At 36.6% G+C, this 17,171-nt stretch overlaps 1 protein-coding gene across 1 annotated transcript in view; it reads right to left on the bottom strand.

Moving 5' to 3' along the window:
- ADGRB3 (adhesion G protein-coupled receptor B3) overlaps nucleotides 1-17,171 on the bottom strand; it is a 600,119-nt gene that overhangs the window by 306,174 nt on the left and 276,774 nt on the right. Inside the window, exons 11-12 of the mRNA XM_070733042.1 lie at nucleotides 12,948-13,016; nucleotides 11,167-11,275 (exon numbers count right to left, since the gene is read on the bottom strand). Coding sequence (XP_070589143.1) covers nucleotides 11,167-11,275; nucleotides 12,948-13,016 — 178 coding nt within the window. The remainder of the gene's footprint in view (nucleotides 1-11,166; nucleotides 11,276-12,947; nucleotides 13,017-17,171) is intronic.

Here is a 17,171-nt window from a genome sequence, read left to right as displayed (position 1 = left end):
TCACTCCATCCCTTGAACAATTAGGCTTTGCAATGCCAGCATATTCATAGAGTGGAGGGAGATTTGACAAAGAGTAAACTGAAAGCAGAGAACTTCATTTGTAAAACACACATTTAATTTTAATTATATTGCTTTACCTACTGGTGAGAGAATAATGGGGCTATTTCCTCTGAAGGCTTTTTAAAACAAGCATTGGGCTAATGACGGCCTCTTTAAAATGAACTTTTAATTGCATGAGGCCAAGTTGCCTTCAAATTTCAATATGCTAAAGTAATTCACAAAGGCAGCAAATCCTAAATATACTTTCAAGAAATATTCTGCATTCAGTACTTATGGGATCTTTTAACGCTTAATCTGAAATGTAGCTTGATTGTGTTTAAAATGTTTATGCGAAAATTAAGTTGATTTTTTCTTCTTCTGCCATTATATACAGTATCTTAATTGTGCACAGGGTTCAGTAAGACTGGGCACCAAATCATTGACTATAAACTATATGATAAGGAACTAATAGGACTTTTAGGAAATATCAAGAACTGAGATTTCCTGAGTTTGACTGCGTTTAACTAAGAAAAAGAAAGAATCAAAAAAGAGAGGAAGAATCAACTATGGAGAGATGTCTGTGAAAATTCTCAGTCATCCAGATCATAGTTGTCTTAAAGATGCTTTTTTCTTCAAAGGGTTTTTTCCCCTTGAGGAGGAAGAAGAAAATGTTTTGCTTCTCCTCCAAGAAGCTTCATCAGTTCTGATGGTTTCCTTCCATTCTCCCCATCATCAGATTTGATGAAAGCAGTTCAGTTCCACAGTTCCAAGAAGGTTCCACAACCGTTTGCATTATTCAGGTGACCTTGAGGACACAAATAAACCTCCAAGTGGCCTCAAGGACTTTCAGAAAAGGTGCTAACAACAAGATGACTGCAAAGAATATAAATCCTTCCATCCTCCACTATTCAGTCAGAACTGCAGAAGGTTCTTGGATGAGAAGTGAAACATCTTCAAGGATGTTTCCTTGAAGTTGCCTTTTGAAAAAGCCCCCATGGGACAACCATAACCTGGATGACAGAAAATCTCCACAGACATTTGAAGACAGAACTAAGGACAAATTTGAATATATCTCTAAGCTCTTTTTCTCAGTTATATTTAAATCTCAAATGTACAGCATTGATTGGGTCTAGACCAGAAGCAGACAATCTTACCTAGCCAGCAACTGCACATAACTTGTTTTTGGAAACCTGAGTCAATAGGGTATGGGGGCTATAATGTAAAGGAAAGAAAATCTCAGTATGCTGCAACCTTCCATAGTATAATTATTTATTATCACATTCTATGACAACCACAACTCTGTCAGTGGTAAATGTTTAATTCCCTTTGGGACTACTGTGTATTTCTGAAGATTAGTTGTGAAGAAAATCTTATTGGAAATCATTGTTTCCTGTATATTTTTCATAATTTATTTCTATATATTCAAAAAGCTGGATATTTCAAACCAATCAATATTTAACAAATTGGTGCTTTTAGCTATCTATAGCAAGCACATTTATCTGTCTGTTCTTTTGATTCGTAGTCAATTGATTTGACAGCTAAATGATGTTCAGACAGTCAAGATAAGACATCATTCACAACAGCATTTAGACTTATATACTGCTTCACAGTACTTTACAGCCCTCTCTAAGCAGTTTACAGAGAGTAAGCATATTGCCCCCAACAATCTGGGTCCTCATTTTTACCAACCTTGGAAGGATGTGGTATATTACTCAACAGTAGTAACTGTGAGAGGGATCTTGGAGTCCTAGCGGACAACCATTTAAGTATGAGCCAGCAGTGTGCAGCAGCTGCCAAAAAAGCGAACACAATTCTAGGCTGCATTAACAGAATCAAGATCATGTGAAGTGTTAATACCACTTCATAAGGCCTTGGTAATACAGCATTCAGTTTTGGTCGCCATAATGCAAAAAGATATTGAGGGTATTGAGACTCTAGAAAAAGTGCAGAGAAGAGCGACAAAGATGATTAGGGGGCTGGAGGCTAAAACATATAAAGAATGGTTACAGGAACTGGGCATGGCTAGTTTAATGAAAATGACCAGGGGAGACATGATAGCAGTGTTCCAATATCTCAGGGGTTGCCACAAAAAGAAGGATGGAAGGATGAATCAACCTTGAGCCTACTGAGATTCAATCTGCCAAACTGCTGGCAGCCGGTGATCAGCCGAAGTAGCTTGCAGTACTGCACTCTAACCACTGCACCACTGAGGCTCTAGTAAAAGAGACTCAAAGAAAATGAAGGAAATGCTGCTTGAATGTTTCCTCGAGATCATCTCTTTTCTATCTGTTCACTTTACTGATTGTCAGGATCAGAAGTCTAAACAACAGCTAGGATTTAAGACAGAACAGTTTTTAGTTTCCATAGTTTCATCTGATTTTCAAAATTATAACCAAGAGGGTAAAATCTAGGCTTTAATCTGTGAAATAGAATGTAACAATAAAATGATAAAATTTGATCTGAAATAGACTTTCTTAAAGATATACTAGACTTCTGCTTTTTCTCCAGGCATTCTGCTGTTCATTGATCTATTTTTAGAAACATAGACTTTGAAGAGGGCATTTAGCCCCTCCCCCCCAAGCCCAATCTGAATAGGCATGGAAATGAATTTAAACTATGGGGCATGTAAATTCAAAGTATGGAGCCTCCTATTCTTTTGTTTTGAAGACAAGGACAATTGCTCTTCTCCAATCTTTTAATCTTTCCATCTTCCCCAATGTTCTACAGGCTTTTAAGAAGAGACTGGATAGCCACTTTTCTGGACTGGTATAGGGTCTTCTGTTTGGGTAGTGTGTTATTCCATTATTCGAATTTCCAATTATCTAGCACTGTAACAGTTGTCTAGGCTTACTCATATATAATTTATTTATGTGGCCTGACCACCTGAAACCATCTGGAATTTTAAGAATTTAAGATTCCAGATTCCAAAGAATTTTAAACAATCAAAACAAAATACATAGTCATAATAAAATTGATTAAAATAGAAAGTAAAATTAAAAGGCTAGGATAAAGACTGTACGAAATAGCAGTGCTATTTCACGGTGTTTCTCAACCTCAGAAACTCTAAGAGCATGGATTTCAAATCCTAGAATTCCACAGGCAGGATCTGTGTTTTCACTGCTTTTGGAAACAGTTATGAGACTGGGGGATAACCCTTCATGCTACATCTCCTGGTACAGCGGTCCCCAAACTACGGCCCATGGGCCACATGTGGCCCGCTGAGGCCATTTATCCAGCCTATGGGTGAGTGACGAGCACATCTAATTTTCCATGAATAAAATGCAGTATTTTGTTAGTAACTAATATCAATCATCAAAAAAGTTGCAAAAGTTTTTTTTTCTAATTTTGTCATCCAGTTACATTCATTTTCTTTTAATTAAATTCCCTCCTCAAAAAAGTACACCAATTATATTTCTAACTTATTAACCATTATGCCAAAGTGCTTGTATAGTCAATCAGATGTTAACAAAAGAAAATTAAAAACAAAACATAAACATATATGAATTTCAGACTTCTTCCCCCCCCCCAAATAGTACGTTCCCATTTTGTTTTTTACTTTAAAATAAGGTATGTGCAGTGTGCATAGGGATTTGTTCATAGGTTTTTTTAATAGTCCGGCCCTCCAACAGTCCGAGGGACAGTGAACTGGTCCCCTGTGTAAAAAGTTCGGAGACCCCTGTCCTGGTAGGATTGGGCCCTTAATAGGTAGCTGTCTGGGCAAGATAACTCAGGGCCTACTTGCTTCATTTTAATTTAATTTTAACTTAATTTTATCCTTATTATAGCATCAATCACTTTGTCAAGAGGAAAACAGTCTTTGTTTAACAGAACTGTGTGGTTACTATAAAATAATGATCATATTTGAAGGTAACTTGGCCAAAGATAACTTTAACTTTGAAATATTACTGGCAACGTAGTGGTGGTTTTCCTTAGTTCCCTTGCTAAAAATCTCTTCAGATTATAGCACACGCCTTTAATTATAGCATCAGAAAATCAAAGAGGGGAAAAAAATGAAAATATCTTAAGTCTTCATTTTGCGGTGTGTGTGTGTATGTGTGTGTGTGTGTGTATGGTGAGCATATTAAGTCTTCCTCAAGCAAGGAGAAAGCCAGTTGTTATTCTTTCCCACCTCATTAAATTGCCAGAATGAGAGAAGTTAACTGATATATAACTGTTTGTCACAAAGATCAATTTGCGAAGTTTGAGGAACACCGTGACCTGCTGTGTTTTAAAGAAAATCTCTCCGAGTGAGTCTAAGAAGTGCAATAGGAAATATCAAGCCTTAGAGGAACAAATACTAAAATCTACTTTCAATTCCTGAATGACTCAACTGAAAAGATGAAGGGAACATACAGGATACCCAATAGGTTGATCTGTAAAACCTTTCCTTAAGTATAAAGATGTGTATTAAAAATGATTTCGTTGGAAGTGTTCTGAGATTGCTCTGAAGTTTCTTGCATTGAAGTAGGAAATGAATTTGTAGATGCTATTCTTCAACTGGTTTTTTCCCCTCACGCCAGATAAAATTGTTTGTGGCCTTTATTTTTCTTCTTAATTTGGAATTGTCAATCTACTTAGCATATCTCATTGTCTTCAGTTAGGTTATACCAGGGCTGTCAAACTTGCAGCTCATGGGCTGGATGCGTCAAGTGCTGGCCACCCCATGCCTGGTTTAGTGAAAGGGGGGAAAATCTGATACATCAAGTGTGACACTGCCATGATGACACTGCCGAATTTGACACCCCTGTGTTATACACTCTGTACATTATAAAATATTTTCTTGGTTGTACACAATAACGAGTAAGATAAAAAGTGTCAGTTCATTTTCAATACTCCTTGTTTGACCAGATATTTAGATTTAGAGCTTGTTATACCTAGAACCTCAAATGGGTTTAAGCTGGGAGTTATTTCTCCCTCTTTTAAAATTTAATACTAAGTTCACATTTTCTTCTTCCTAGTGTCATGATGGAGAACCTATGGCACATATGCCACAGCTGTCACGCAACGCCCGCTCTGTGGGCACGTAGCTATTGCCACAGTTCTGCTCCACCACGTATGCCAATGCCACCTGGTCTTTGGGTCTCTGCCACGTATTCACAGAGCACAAGGGGTGTGTGTATGGGGGGGGTGTATTGCAGTTTGGGGTTTGGGCACAAGTGCACACTCACATGCACAGATGTGCACTTTGGGCACTCGATTAGAAAAAGGTTAGCCATCATTGTCCTAGCACAGTGATAACGGACCTTTTTTTCCTCAGGTGCTGAAAGAGCATGGGCCCACACCCATAATTCAATGCCTGGGAAGGGCAAAAACAGCTTCCCCAACCCCCTCAAAAGCCCTCTGAAGGCCGGAAATGGCCTGTTTCCCATCTTCTGGTGGGCCCAGTAGAGTTGTGTTTCTTCCTCCCCAGGCTCCAAAGACTTCCATGAAGCCGGGGAAGGATTAAAATGCCCTCCCCTATCCCTGGAGGCTCTCTTGAAGCCAAAAACACTCTCCCAGAGCCTTTGTGTGAGCCAAAAAATCAGCTGGTCGGCACACACATGCATGCTGGAGCTGAGCTAGGGCAATGGCTTGTGTGCCACCCGATATAGCTCAGCGTGCTGCCTGTGGCACCTGTGCTATAGGTTCACCATCACTGTCGTAGCATATTCCCTCAAGTGCAGTTTCTGCTTTTTGGATCATTGAATGCTACTTTACACAGTCAGTCAGGATGCAGGCCCATGGCTTGCATATCTTTTTTTTAAAAAAAATTATTTATTTGTTTTTTTCAAATATAACATACAAAAAGGAAAAAAAACATATATAAAAACATACTCATACAACATTTGGGAAATGAAAGTTTCCCCACTTTTTAGGTGTTTGATCAGAGAATTTTGCTTCTTTTACATAGTATTAATTTTTCAATTCTTTTATTCGACGTGTTGCTTTGCGTAGATTTTTATTTATTTCTTTATTGCTCTTTTCTTTAGCCAATCGTAAAATTTGGCCCATATTTTATAGTAATCTGATTCTTCTTTTCCCTCTAATCTTTTAGATAACCTTGCATATCTTTTTTGATGGTGTCTTGTAGAATTGTAGAATTCATATATACACAAATATTTGGAGAAAATTTCACTCACTCAGCTTTTCCGAGATTCCTATTAGCATATTTTAAAAGTATTTTGGTCAGCTTTGGTTAAAGGGTGATTTAAAAAACTCTCATGTATGATAGTCAGGAGATTTTGAACTGGAATATTTATTTATTTATAAAACTAGAACATAATGATTGATTAAGGATAATCCATCATCTGTCTTTCGGTTTAAATCTACTCTTTTTGTTTTTGCTTTTTTCATCTTGTCTAACATCTCCCTTGGATTCACAGCTAAGGCAGTCTACAATTATTGTAAATGAAAAATAAAAGTAAGCACGCAATTTATTTTCAAGGTAAAATTCTATTAATCATAATTATAGCATTTATAAATTGTGAACAATTAAGTCCCTGATGCAAAAATATTCCACCTTTGAAAACTAATATCTAACTAATGGCCTAGTTAGACTTATTTTGGAAACTGTAGAAAATAAATACAAAAAAGCATTTTGGAGTTTCCAAATGCATAATAATTACAACTGGCAGTGGTCATGAAAACTAAAAGAAACCATTCCCAGTGCAGTAAGACAACCTGCATGCAAAAAAGCATTTTCTCATTTTTTTCCCCAGCACATTTTGATTAAAATAATATAACTTAATAGATATTTCAACAGATAGATATATTATTTTTGATTAAAATAATATAACTTAATAGATATTTCAACAGTTAGAAGCACAGGACACTTAAACAGTCAGGTTTAATTGTACACTTCAATGGAAAATTCAAAGACAACCCCAAAGTTGTAGCCTTAACTGAGAAGAACTGAGAAAAATAAACAAATAAAAACACTGGAAAAAACAGCCAAGGTCAACAACTCACTTTTGTAATGCTTCTAAGGAAAATAACTGATATGTCCATGAAGCCACTATTATTACATAGAAGAAAAAGGGGAGGAGGAGGGAGGTTTAGTTAATGCAGGAGTACCCAAACTCAACTTGTTGACTCCCAAACATTCATTAAAGGAAACCAATTTAATGAATACTGCTCTAATATACAAACAGTCATTATCATCATTATCATTGCAGGAGAGGCGGAGTAACGACACGGACACCAGAGCTGGATTTAAAACTGGGTCATTTTTATTAAAATAAATTTGCATAATTTATTTAATTAAATTAGCATAATTAACATAATTAACTATGACCCTAACACGGACCCGCAGGGTCAAACAATTGCTTCCGGGGTGGAAAATGACGTAGAATAAACTTCCGGGGCAACTTATGGGCGTAGCTCCATGCTAATCCAGGTGAGGGACCCCTCCCTCACCTGAGACCATGCCATGCACTTGCATGTGGGAGGTCCTGCCGGCTAACCCCTAAAAGGGGAATTAAATGGGCGGGACCCAAAGACAGGTTCCCCCCAACTGCTCAGGTCGTCAAAACCACAAGCCTTTGGAGAGAACCTGTCAATCATCCCCAAAGATGCCCAACGGAGAACACGCAGTTGCTAAACCACCACCCAGTTTTCCACCCCTAACCTGCCACGGAGCGGGGGTCAGATCTCTATCTTGGCCCCCTGACTCCCCCCTCTAACTGCACCAGCTCGCGCAGTGACCTCTGCAGGTCCTGTAAGAAGATGGTGTTCCCTTGTTCTGACAGGTGAACACCGTCAGCGCGGTAAAGCCACGGCTGATCTATGGTGATGTGGGGATGGGCCACTACAACCCCACCTAACTCCCTGACTACCTTACCCAGGGCCTTATTAACTCTCCGTCTAACCCGGTGAATGGGCCTAAGGGAAATGGCGTCCCTCCAAGTGATCCTTGGGAGGATCTCAGACCACACCACTTGCGTGGTGGGCCACACAGTGTGAAAGGCAAAAGGCGCCGGTGGGTAAGTACCACCGGCGCTATCATCATCATCATCGTCAAGTGCAGAGAAGAGCAACAAAGGTGACTGGAGGCTAAAACATATGTCTAGTTTAATAAAAAGAAGGACTAAAGGAGACATAATAGCAGTGTTCCACTATATCAAGGGCTTCCAAAAAGAAGAGGGAGTCAAACTATTATCCAAAGCACCTGAGGGTAGGACAAGAAGCAATGGGTGAAAACTGATCAAGGAGAGAAGCAATTTAAAACAAAGGAGAAATTTCCTGACAGTTAGAACAATTAAACAGTGGAACAGCTTGCCTCCAGAAGTTGTGAATACTCCAACACTGGAAGTTTTTAAGAAAATGTTGGATCTTCCAGGAGGCCCGAGGCTGAATGAGATACTATCTAGATCTGGCCATGAGAGATATTGAGAAATATGTGTGGCTTTTATCTAGAGTTTTGTAATTATTTTTAAAATTGTTCTTTTAAATATTGTTTTTATTTGTTGTAAGCTGCTGAGAGTCCTTGAGGAGCTGGGTGGCATATAAATTAGATAGGTAGGTAGGTAGATAGATTATATAGATAGATAACCATTTATCTGAACTAGTGTAGGGTTTCCTGCCTAAGCAGGGGGTTGGACCAGAACATTTCCAAGATCCCTTCCAACTCAGTCATTCTATTCTATTCTATTCTATTCTATTCTATTCTATCTCTGTGGTTACATCCTCAAACCCCCATAATTTTAACCTTAAACTGTCTATTGTGGACCTCACGTGCTTAAGCGCACCAGCATGCCTACCATCCCTGTCCTACTGTTCCCATTTATTTGGACCTATTTCCTGTGCTCATGACCATGTTTATACTTATATTTGTTATATCATACATGTTTGACAAACTAATTAAATAAAATAATTAAAAAAATATAGATTCACAAAGTTAATGCTTTAACCTTGTTAAAGTTAATGTATATATTTAAAGCATCATATGGCAAAACAAGCAGCTTAAAAAAAATCTCCCCCCCCCCAGTAACTTTAGTCTTCTAGTAACTTTTCTTTTTCTTCTAATCTTTCTGATGTGTTCAACAGAATACATGTCTTGACTATTTGGCAGCAAAATTCTGCCTCCTACCATAGTCATAGCCATCTGTGCATAATCCACCTTCCCCTTCTTTTTACATTAGAAATGGTTTGTTATTTTGAGTTGCATCTATAGTAGAGGGCATAGTGAGGAAGGATCTTGCCATGCAAATTCTGATCCTTACATACTTGTATATAAGGATGAGAGTTGTTATCTTGCCATCATTTTGTTATCACCATGGTTAAGAAAATATGCCAGCAACATATACATCTATGTTTTTAAAGAGTATATGATAGTCTTATGAATACGTAATCGATATAGTAAAAAAGTCGTTCAAACAGATTATGAAAATAATAGTAATTTTTAACATGCCTGTTTTAAATGCCTTTTTGGAACTGTAAGTAACAATTGTAAGTGATAGCCTAGTTAGCTTGTGCTAAGTATTAGGATATTTTGTGAATTCACAGTCTTTTCCTGCAGGCAATTGTTGTGATTATGTTTGTTAAATATATCACTGTTTTAGTCAAGCTGTTTACATCAACAACATCACTTCTTTCCTCTCTCCACATCTCCCTCCCTCTTTCCTTCTCTCTCCCTCTCTCTCCAAAGCAGCAGATTCTTCTCGTTTGTCTGTTAATCAGTCTTTTCAGAAATGTCCTTGGCTCAGAACTGATTTTGCTGACAAAAAAATTATGAATAGTGTTACATGTCAGTGCCAATGCCAATTTTGGTCTTGATCATTAGATATAAGAGCAGAGCCTCCAGCTTTTTCAACACAACTGAAGCATGTGGTATGATTGCTAAATCGAGTATATTTAATATCTGTTTCCCTTTACTCTTTCAGATTGTGTGCTAGCACTTATTAATTCTGTTAACCCGAGGTGTCTATTTAAGGCTATTCAAGGACTTATTTAGTAACATCCACATGTGCAGAACTGCCACAGCATTAGGAGAGGTTATGTCCCCCAAAGTCTTCTTCACTACTTAATTATGGCAAACAGCTATTTCTGCCTCTTTTATTGCATGAAATGAGAGCAAGCCACCTTAAAATAAATACAGCACCCACTAAATGTCATCCTTAAAAACACCTCCAAATCCATAAAGCCAATAAAAACATATCTCTATTCAGAGGTTTGTATCAAGGATCCTCCCCCCCCACCCTATTGCTTTGTCTGTGAAAGTAAGGTTTCTGTGATATTGTGATTTTTTCCAAAATTGGCACTTCAATATAATATTTAAATATTTTTTTTCTGATGTGGGATTTAAAAAGCGAACTAGATTACAAAGCACCAGTAGGGATTACTATATTTATGATGGCTGAGTAGTCCATTATGCCTACACTAAAGTAAAAAATCTTTTCGAGATGGTGAAAATATTATTTTTTGATATTTTAAGAAGTTATGGTGATTGTCCTCATAAAGAAGCTATAGTAGGGTGGGTAGTGATTTACAAAACATTTGACATGGTGAGTATGAACATTTGTCAGAAAGTAAACTTCTACCTGCTACCAAATCTTCAGGATACTTTCCATCAGATTAATTCAATGCCTGATGGTGACTATGTCCCATCAAATCAGTGCTATCTCTTTAGATGAGAAGTGAAACGTCTTCAAAGAAAAAAAAGAAGAAAGCCCAGTTGCATTCTGAAAAACCACTTTTAGGACAACCATGACCTGGATGTCTGAAAATCTCTACAGACTTGGATAAACTTTTGTTTATGAATTCCATTTGATTTACTTACATGGGTCACCATTAAAGTGCCTCGTATTTCAGTTTCAAAGGAAGAAATAGCATAACCCTTTTTGTGTAATATTATATATAACAGAATTGGAACTTTATTAGAAAAGCTGCAAAAGTAATTTCAGAATAGATTTATTTGTTCCTGTAATATCTGCAACTTCAGATTAGAAAATTTATTTTACTTCATAATCACACTTACTACCAAAGTGCATATCAAAAGGGAACATAATATACATACCACAACAACAACAACCAAATTTGAAACAGAGGATGGATCTCAATCTTATTTATCACATAAATAATATTTACATGATATGACTTTTTAAGAAAGCTTAAAATATATATGTGGTAAAAGACATTCCTATTTCTTACCTACATTTCCAGTCATTAAGTACGAATTCTGAAAGTCCATCATCCCCATTCCAACAATGTGTATAAAATCTTCAATCACCTGCATTAGTTCTATGGAGCCTTGGTAGATCTTTAGGAAGAAAAAACAAAATGTCTCACACTCAGTAACTGCAGGATCCCAATTTGTACAATAATCACCAGCATCATAACAAAATGAATGAAACCTGCAAGAATTGGGTTGTCCATTGGGTGCCTTTTCAGGAATAGCGCATGCTCTCATGGATCAAAGCTTGTTCTCCCTAGAAACAACTACAATGGATTGCCATATATGCACTGAAAGGTAGAGGATCTTTCGGATATAATGAGAGTTAAATGAGAACTTCCTGGGAGAAGTACATGGGGCATGCTTGAGTTTCCTGAGGAATTTAGCACACTGTTATTTTTTTGATTCAATGTATAAATTTGCACTGATTACAATGCAGGTAATTTTGCATTGACATCAAATGGAAAATGTGTTCAACTTATGATAACAAGAATAAAATTTTAAATTGTTCCATCCCTGGAGAGCAGCAGGGGGAGAAAATGGATGATAAATGGGTATCAAGAAAAATTGATAATAAATTCTGAAAATCAAAAGATGAAGATGCAATTGACTTAATTGCACATTATTTCTGATTTGGCCTTTACATACTAACTTTGCACATATAATTTGCATATATGTGTTTTCATATATTTTACTTTTAAACAATGGTGGAGAACTGTTTTACATAATTATTTGCATTATTGGATGCATGACAATCACTCAACACTAACGGTCTTAAAATATATCTTTAAAAACTCATTATGGTAAATCTAAAATCCTACTGAAGGATTTCTGAAAGTCCTCCTGTCAAATATATCATCTCATAAGTTATAAAATATGCATACATGGTTTATAACAAACAATGAATATTTAATCTAATGACATCTTGTGGAAAACCAGTTATTTCTTTCCTGACAACCTATCTTGTTATGTTATATCTAAAGCCTTCTGAATTATATATGTGTAAATATACCAAGGCTGGGGCAAACAAGAAAACTTTTGTCAATTACAATATTTATAACATAAAGTAAAGAAAGGTAAAGGTTTCCCCACTCCAGTTGTGTCCAACTCTAGGGAGCTCTGTTCTTCAGTGTTTCTTAGCCAAAAGAACCAGTGTTGTCCCAAGACATTTCTGTGGCCATGTGGCCAGGACGACTTTATGTCAAAGCACATGGAACATTGTTACCTTCCCACTAAAATGGTACCTATTTATCTACTTGCATTTACATGTTTTGAATTGCTAGATGGGCAGGAGGTAGTGGAAGGATAGACACTCAGCTTGTCATATGGCATTCAGGTCTTGAACCTGGGCTGTCAGTTTTCCAACTGACAAGCTCAGTGTCTTTAACCATTGAGCCATCACACCCCCTTAATGTCCATATAAGTATATAAAAAGAGCACTGATGGAGCAGGCAAAATATCTATTTAGTGTAGCAGCAATTAAATAACAGCAGAACATGAAGTCTTAATTATCTCTGATATTTGTTTTTCAATAAAGATAAGTTGTCCTTCATCCTACAACTTCATAAGAACCAGCAGTTATTCAGAGCCTGGAAACCTATATATTTGATAATCCAATATATGAAAACATGCAGTCACTAGATGCATAATCCCTGGGGCCCAGTCCAACTAGGATGATCTTTGACTGATGAATCAACAATAATCTTTTTATTTAATAATCCAGAAAAGAGGGTATGTCAACAGCACATGAGATATTTACCTGCTGTGCGTCTTCCCATTTTTCTTTGTTTTCTTCATCCAGAAGGTTGCTAACTATTTGAAAGAAGTTCTGAAAATTCAAGGAGACAATTACTTTTTATATAAAAAATGATGCATCAAAACAATAAAACTATTTTTGAAAAACTTGACAAAGTCCTTGTATATAAGCTTTGTTGCCAAATCTGATCATAAGCCATTTCCCTAAGTCAGAAGTAGTCAATCTGGAACCCTTCAAACATTTGGGATATTGATCCTATGCTTATTTGATTCTGGCTTTGTAGGATGCAGTCCAAAATATGTGAAATGACCTGATTTCCTTTCCTAAGTCAAGAAAACCTATGGTTTGTTGTTAAGGTATGGTTTTATGTGGTAAACAGTAATGATGCTTGCAACATTAGAATATTTGTCATGATACCCATTGTATTAACTACTGAGCTTTATTTGTTATCAGTATTATTTAGCACTGTTATTTATTAGTCTGTATGTGAGCTAGGTCTTTTAAGAAATCAGATCCATACATTATGACACCTGCCCAATAGAACATCTTACTATGAGATCCAAAGGCACCCAACTTTCCTGGCCCTTTTGGAAAGTTGTGATGAACTGGTTCTTCACCCAAAGATTGGCTCAGGTTTTTAGTTGAACTCTACATTATATGTAGGTGTTTTGTGAATTTCATATGTTGCTCTAGGTTATTGTATTATGATTACGTTTAATTTCGTATGTAGAGTGATTGTAATTTTATGTAGGTATCTATATAGTGTATTATATACTTATAGAGTAGATATGGGTGGACCAGTGAAGGACCAAAATTTTTACTACCACACTGTGGGTGTGGTTTATGCAGGATGCCCTGCATTTTCTTTCAACATCTTTCAGTGCAAATTGGGTGGAGGTGGAGCTTCATTTTCGCTACCCCATTGCGTTCGCCCACATCCAGGCAGTAGCCCACCCCTGGGATGGACCTATACATTTTTAAAATAAATAACATTTTTCTTTAAAAAAAAGTGTTTCAAAATGCATGTAGAAAAGAGATATGCATGCCATATCTGTGTTATTCTCTGGCAATTATTGTGTAAAAGTGGAAAACACACAGTTGCTATAACACTACCTGGTAGAATCAGCAGATATGATTACAATCCTCTCTTTTTGTAAATAAATCAGTCCCTGAGGGTGTAGAAAAAACTTTATTTAAAGAAAAATTGTAGAAAAATCCATTTTAACTTTAAATATTAAAATGTAAATAATCAGGGCTGTATGAAATGATTGTATACAATGAAAGTATAGTCTTGTGATCTAGGAATTCAGCAACTGCAAATTAAAAGGGGAAAATGAAATAGGGGGGGGGGAAAAAGCAAAGTGAACAAGTAAGCATACAGTAAGATGGTGTTGATTCACTGCCAGTAAGGAAAAGCTAAATTTTAGGGGATCAATAGCACAGATATCCTGAAGGTTTATAGCTAAATTTTAGGGGATCAATAGCACAGATATCCTGAAGATTTATATCAAATGGATAGACAATGCAGTACCTTTAAAATGAGCCAAATCATCAGTGCTTTGATAATCAAGTTGAGTTCTCCCCATTCAACAATATCTATTTCCATTCAATAATCCCAGAGGTGATAAAGATAATGGGAACTGGGAAACATATTTATTTATTAATCAAATTTATATAGCTTTAACTTTTTGTTTCTTATGTACTCAACAAAATCAGTGGCATTAATTGCTATATTGCTGTGTTTAGGATTATGTTATGCAGAATATCTTCTGAATATTTACTTGAGTTCAGTGAAGCTTACATTTAAGTACACAACTTTTCATATAATTCAAAATAGCCTGTGGTCTGTGAACCCCTGGAGGGGCAATATCGACACAGGAGGTTTGCAAAGGCTTGAAGAATGTTATGATTTAAATCTTGAGTTAAGTCTTGGTGGCCCATGGCCAAGTTATTTAAAGGCAGTCCATGATGAGGAAAAGGTTGAGAACCACTGACATAGCCCATAGTTCTGTTTTCTTCTAACATAGAAAGCAACTAGATCCTTTCATCATTGAATACAAAGCCAACAAAGAAATGAAAACAAATCAAACAAATCAAACCCAAGGTAATTGTTTACAAAGACCTAAAATGGCAATATACTGTACCATTCTATAGGATCAAGATATGAGGCAGCATTTTCTTTTCAGTTTCTAGCTAGGGTGTTTGCACTGTGTAGCCTTTCTATTGCCAAACTAACAACATTTCCCAGGACCGAGAACAAAATTATCCTTAATCCTATCCATGTAGTTTATTATTTATGTAATTCTCCTACATAAAAAGCAGCAACAGAACATCTAAGCATTGCTTTTTCTGCATATAAAGTGTATAATGTACCACGCATACGCCCATTGTAAATAATATTCTGAAACATCCCACATTCTTCTCCCAGTTCAGAATCCAGGTCAAAATGCAAATTAATTGATTCTACCAGATGTTACTTGGGACAGAATTGGGTGATGATATTTATTTCTAATTACTTTATTATCAAGATCTGAAACTTCATCATATGTGAACTGGAGGGCTAGAAGAAATGTAGCCTTAATAAATGATGTGAAATATGAATAGGAGGAAGAACAAAATCACCCACATTTCTATGATGAATTGAAAGAAAGGTACAATCTGAACTATTCCATATCTTTGAACTTTTGTATATTTTGCATACAGAATCATTCAAAAAGCTTTAACTACTCTTTCATTAAAATAATATCAAATAATACCTTGAAAGTATTCTAAAGTATTCTGCCATTTTACTGTCACCCTCCACCCACTCACACCCCCAAAGTCTCAACATACTCCAAAAAGAACAGAGCAGATGATACAGAAGGAAGCAGGCAACAGCAAAAGCATCCAGCAGCAGCTCACAGCAGCCCACCTTTCAGCCTGATCTTAGTCCAATCTTCCAAAAATATAATGTCAAAATTGGCACCCCACCCAAAACTAGTCCAAAGAACTACTATCAAAACTGTAACAAGAATAGTGCAGCCACTAACATGCTGTCAAACTCTATAAAACAATTAATGATGTATTTCCCCTCAACAGCTATTTTTCAGCTTGCTACATCCTGAACTTCAAATCCAAACTGTGGAACAGTCTACTTTATCCATCCATCCATCTATCCATCCATCCATCCACCAGGGAAATATATCCATTAAAGATATTGCACAAATCAGAGATGGGCTGCTGGGAGTTCTCAAGAGAACCTCTAGCTATGCAGTTCAGAGAACCCCCAAATCCCATTCCTGGCTGGCCCTGCCCACCCCATCCTGCCCTTCCCAGGAGTTCCCATGTGGCCCGTTTTGAATGCACATAAGTTCAGGGTGTGCATGGAGGTCCTAGATTGTTGGGGGCAGTATGATGACTCTCTGTAAACCACTTAGAGAGGGATGTAATGCACTGTGCTGTAGTATATAAGTCGAAATGCTAAATGCTATTGCTACTATACTGACTTATTTGTTTCTTATTTTTCCCCTTGTAAAAATGACATATCTCCTAATAGATGGTTGTGAAGAATTAGTTCAAGTGGTAGGATCCCACTCAAGTTCCACACAACATGACAGGAAATAGATAATGACTTTAATGAGTTCAAATCTCTAGAGCTAAATGGACTGTATCCTAGGATGTTAAAGAGAGTTAAAGATGTTAAACAGCTAGATGTTAAATTTTAAAAATCCCGAGTAATATTTAATCAAAATTCAGGCATTTAATTTCACATCAACACCGGGGGAAATCCTATAAATGAGTACTTTGTAAATAACTTGGATGCAATGTTTGATTCCTGGAAATCCACATATATTTGCGAATAAAAAAGATTAAGCTCATTTTACATCATGACGGTGTAACTTCAGAGCCAAACCAAAGCCAATTCATTGTGTATTCATATTGTTTTTATCAAAGTACCCATCTTTTGATTACAGACCCAAATAAGAGGCTGAATATATTATTTTTGAAAATGAAAACTAGGTCAATTTCTATTGAAATAAAAGAAACCCTACATTCCTCAGCATTTCAGCATTCACAGCTACACAATAGACATCCTTTTATTGCCAATTGAAAAATATCACATGCATATAGAAAGAATAAAAATCAGATAGTCATTTTCTCTGAAATTATTTATTTCATGGGGAAAACTTTTCCCTTTTAAGTCCGTGGATGCATAATCAAATATGTGCCCTGTCATTTAGTTCTGAT

Source organism: Erythrolamprus reginae, chromosome 1 (genome assembly GCF_031021105.1).
Source record: "Erythrolamprus reginae isolate rEryReg1 chromosome 1, rEryReg1.hap1, whole genome shotgun sequence".
In the NCBI taxonomy this organism is placed as follows: Eukaryota; Metazoa; Chordata; class Lepidosauria; order Squamata; family Dipsadidae; genus Erythrolamprus; species Erythrolamprus reginae.
This window is presented reverse-complemented; position numbering and strand designations above follow the sequence as displayed.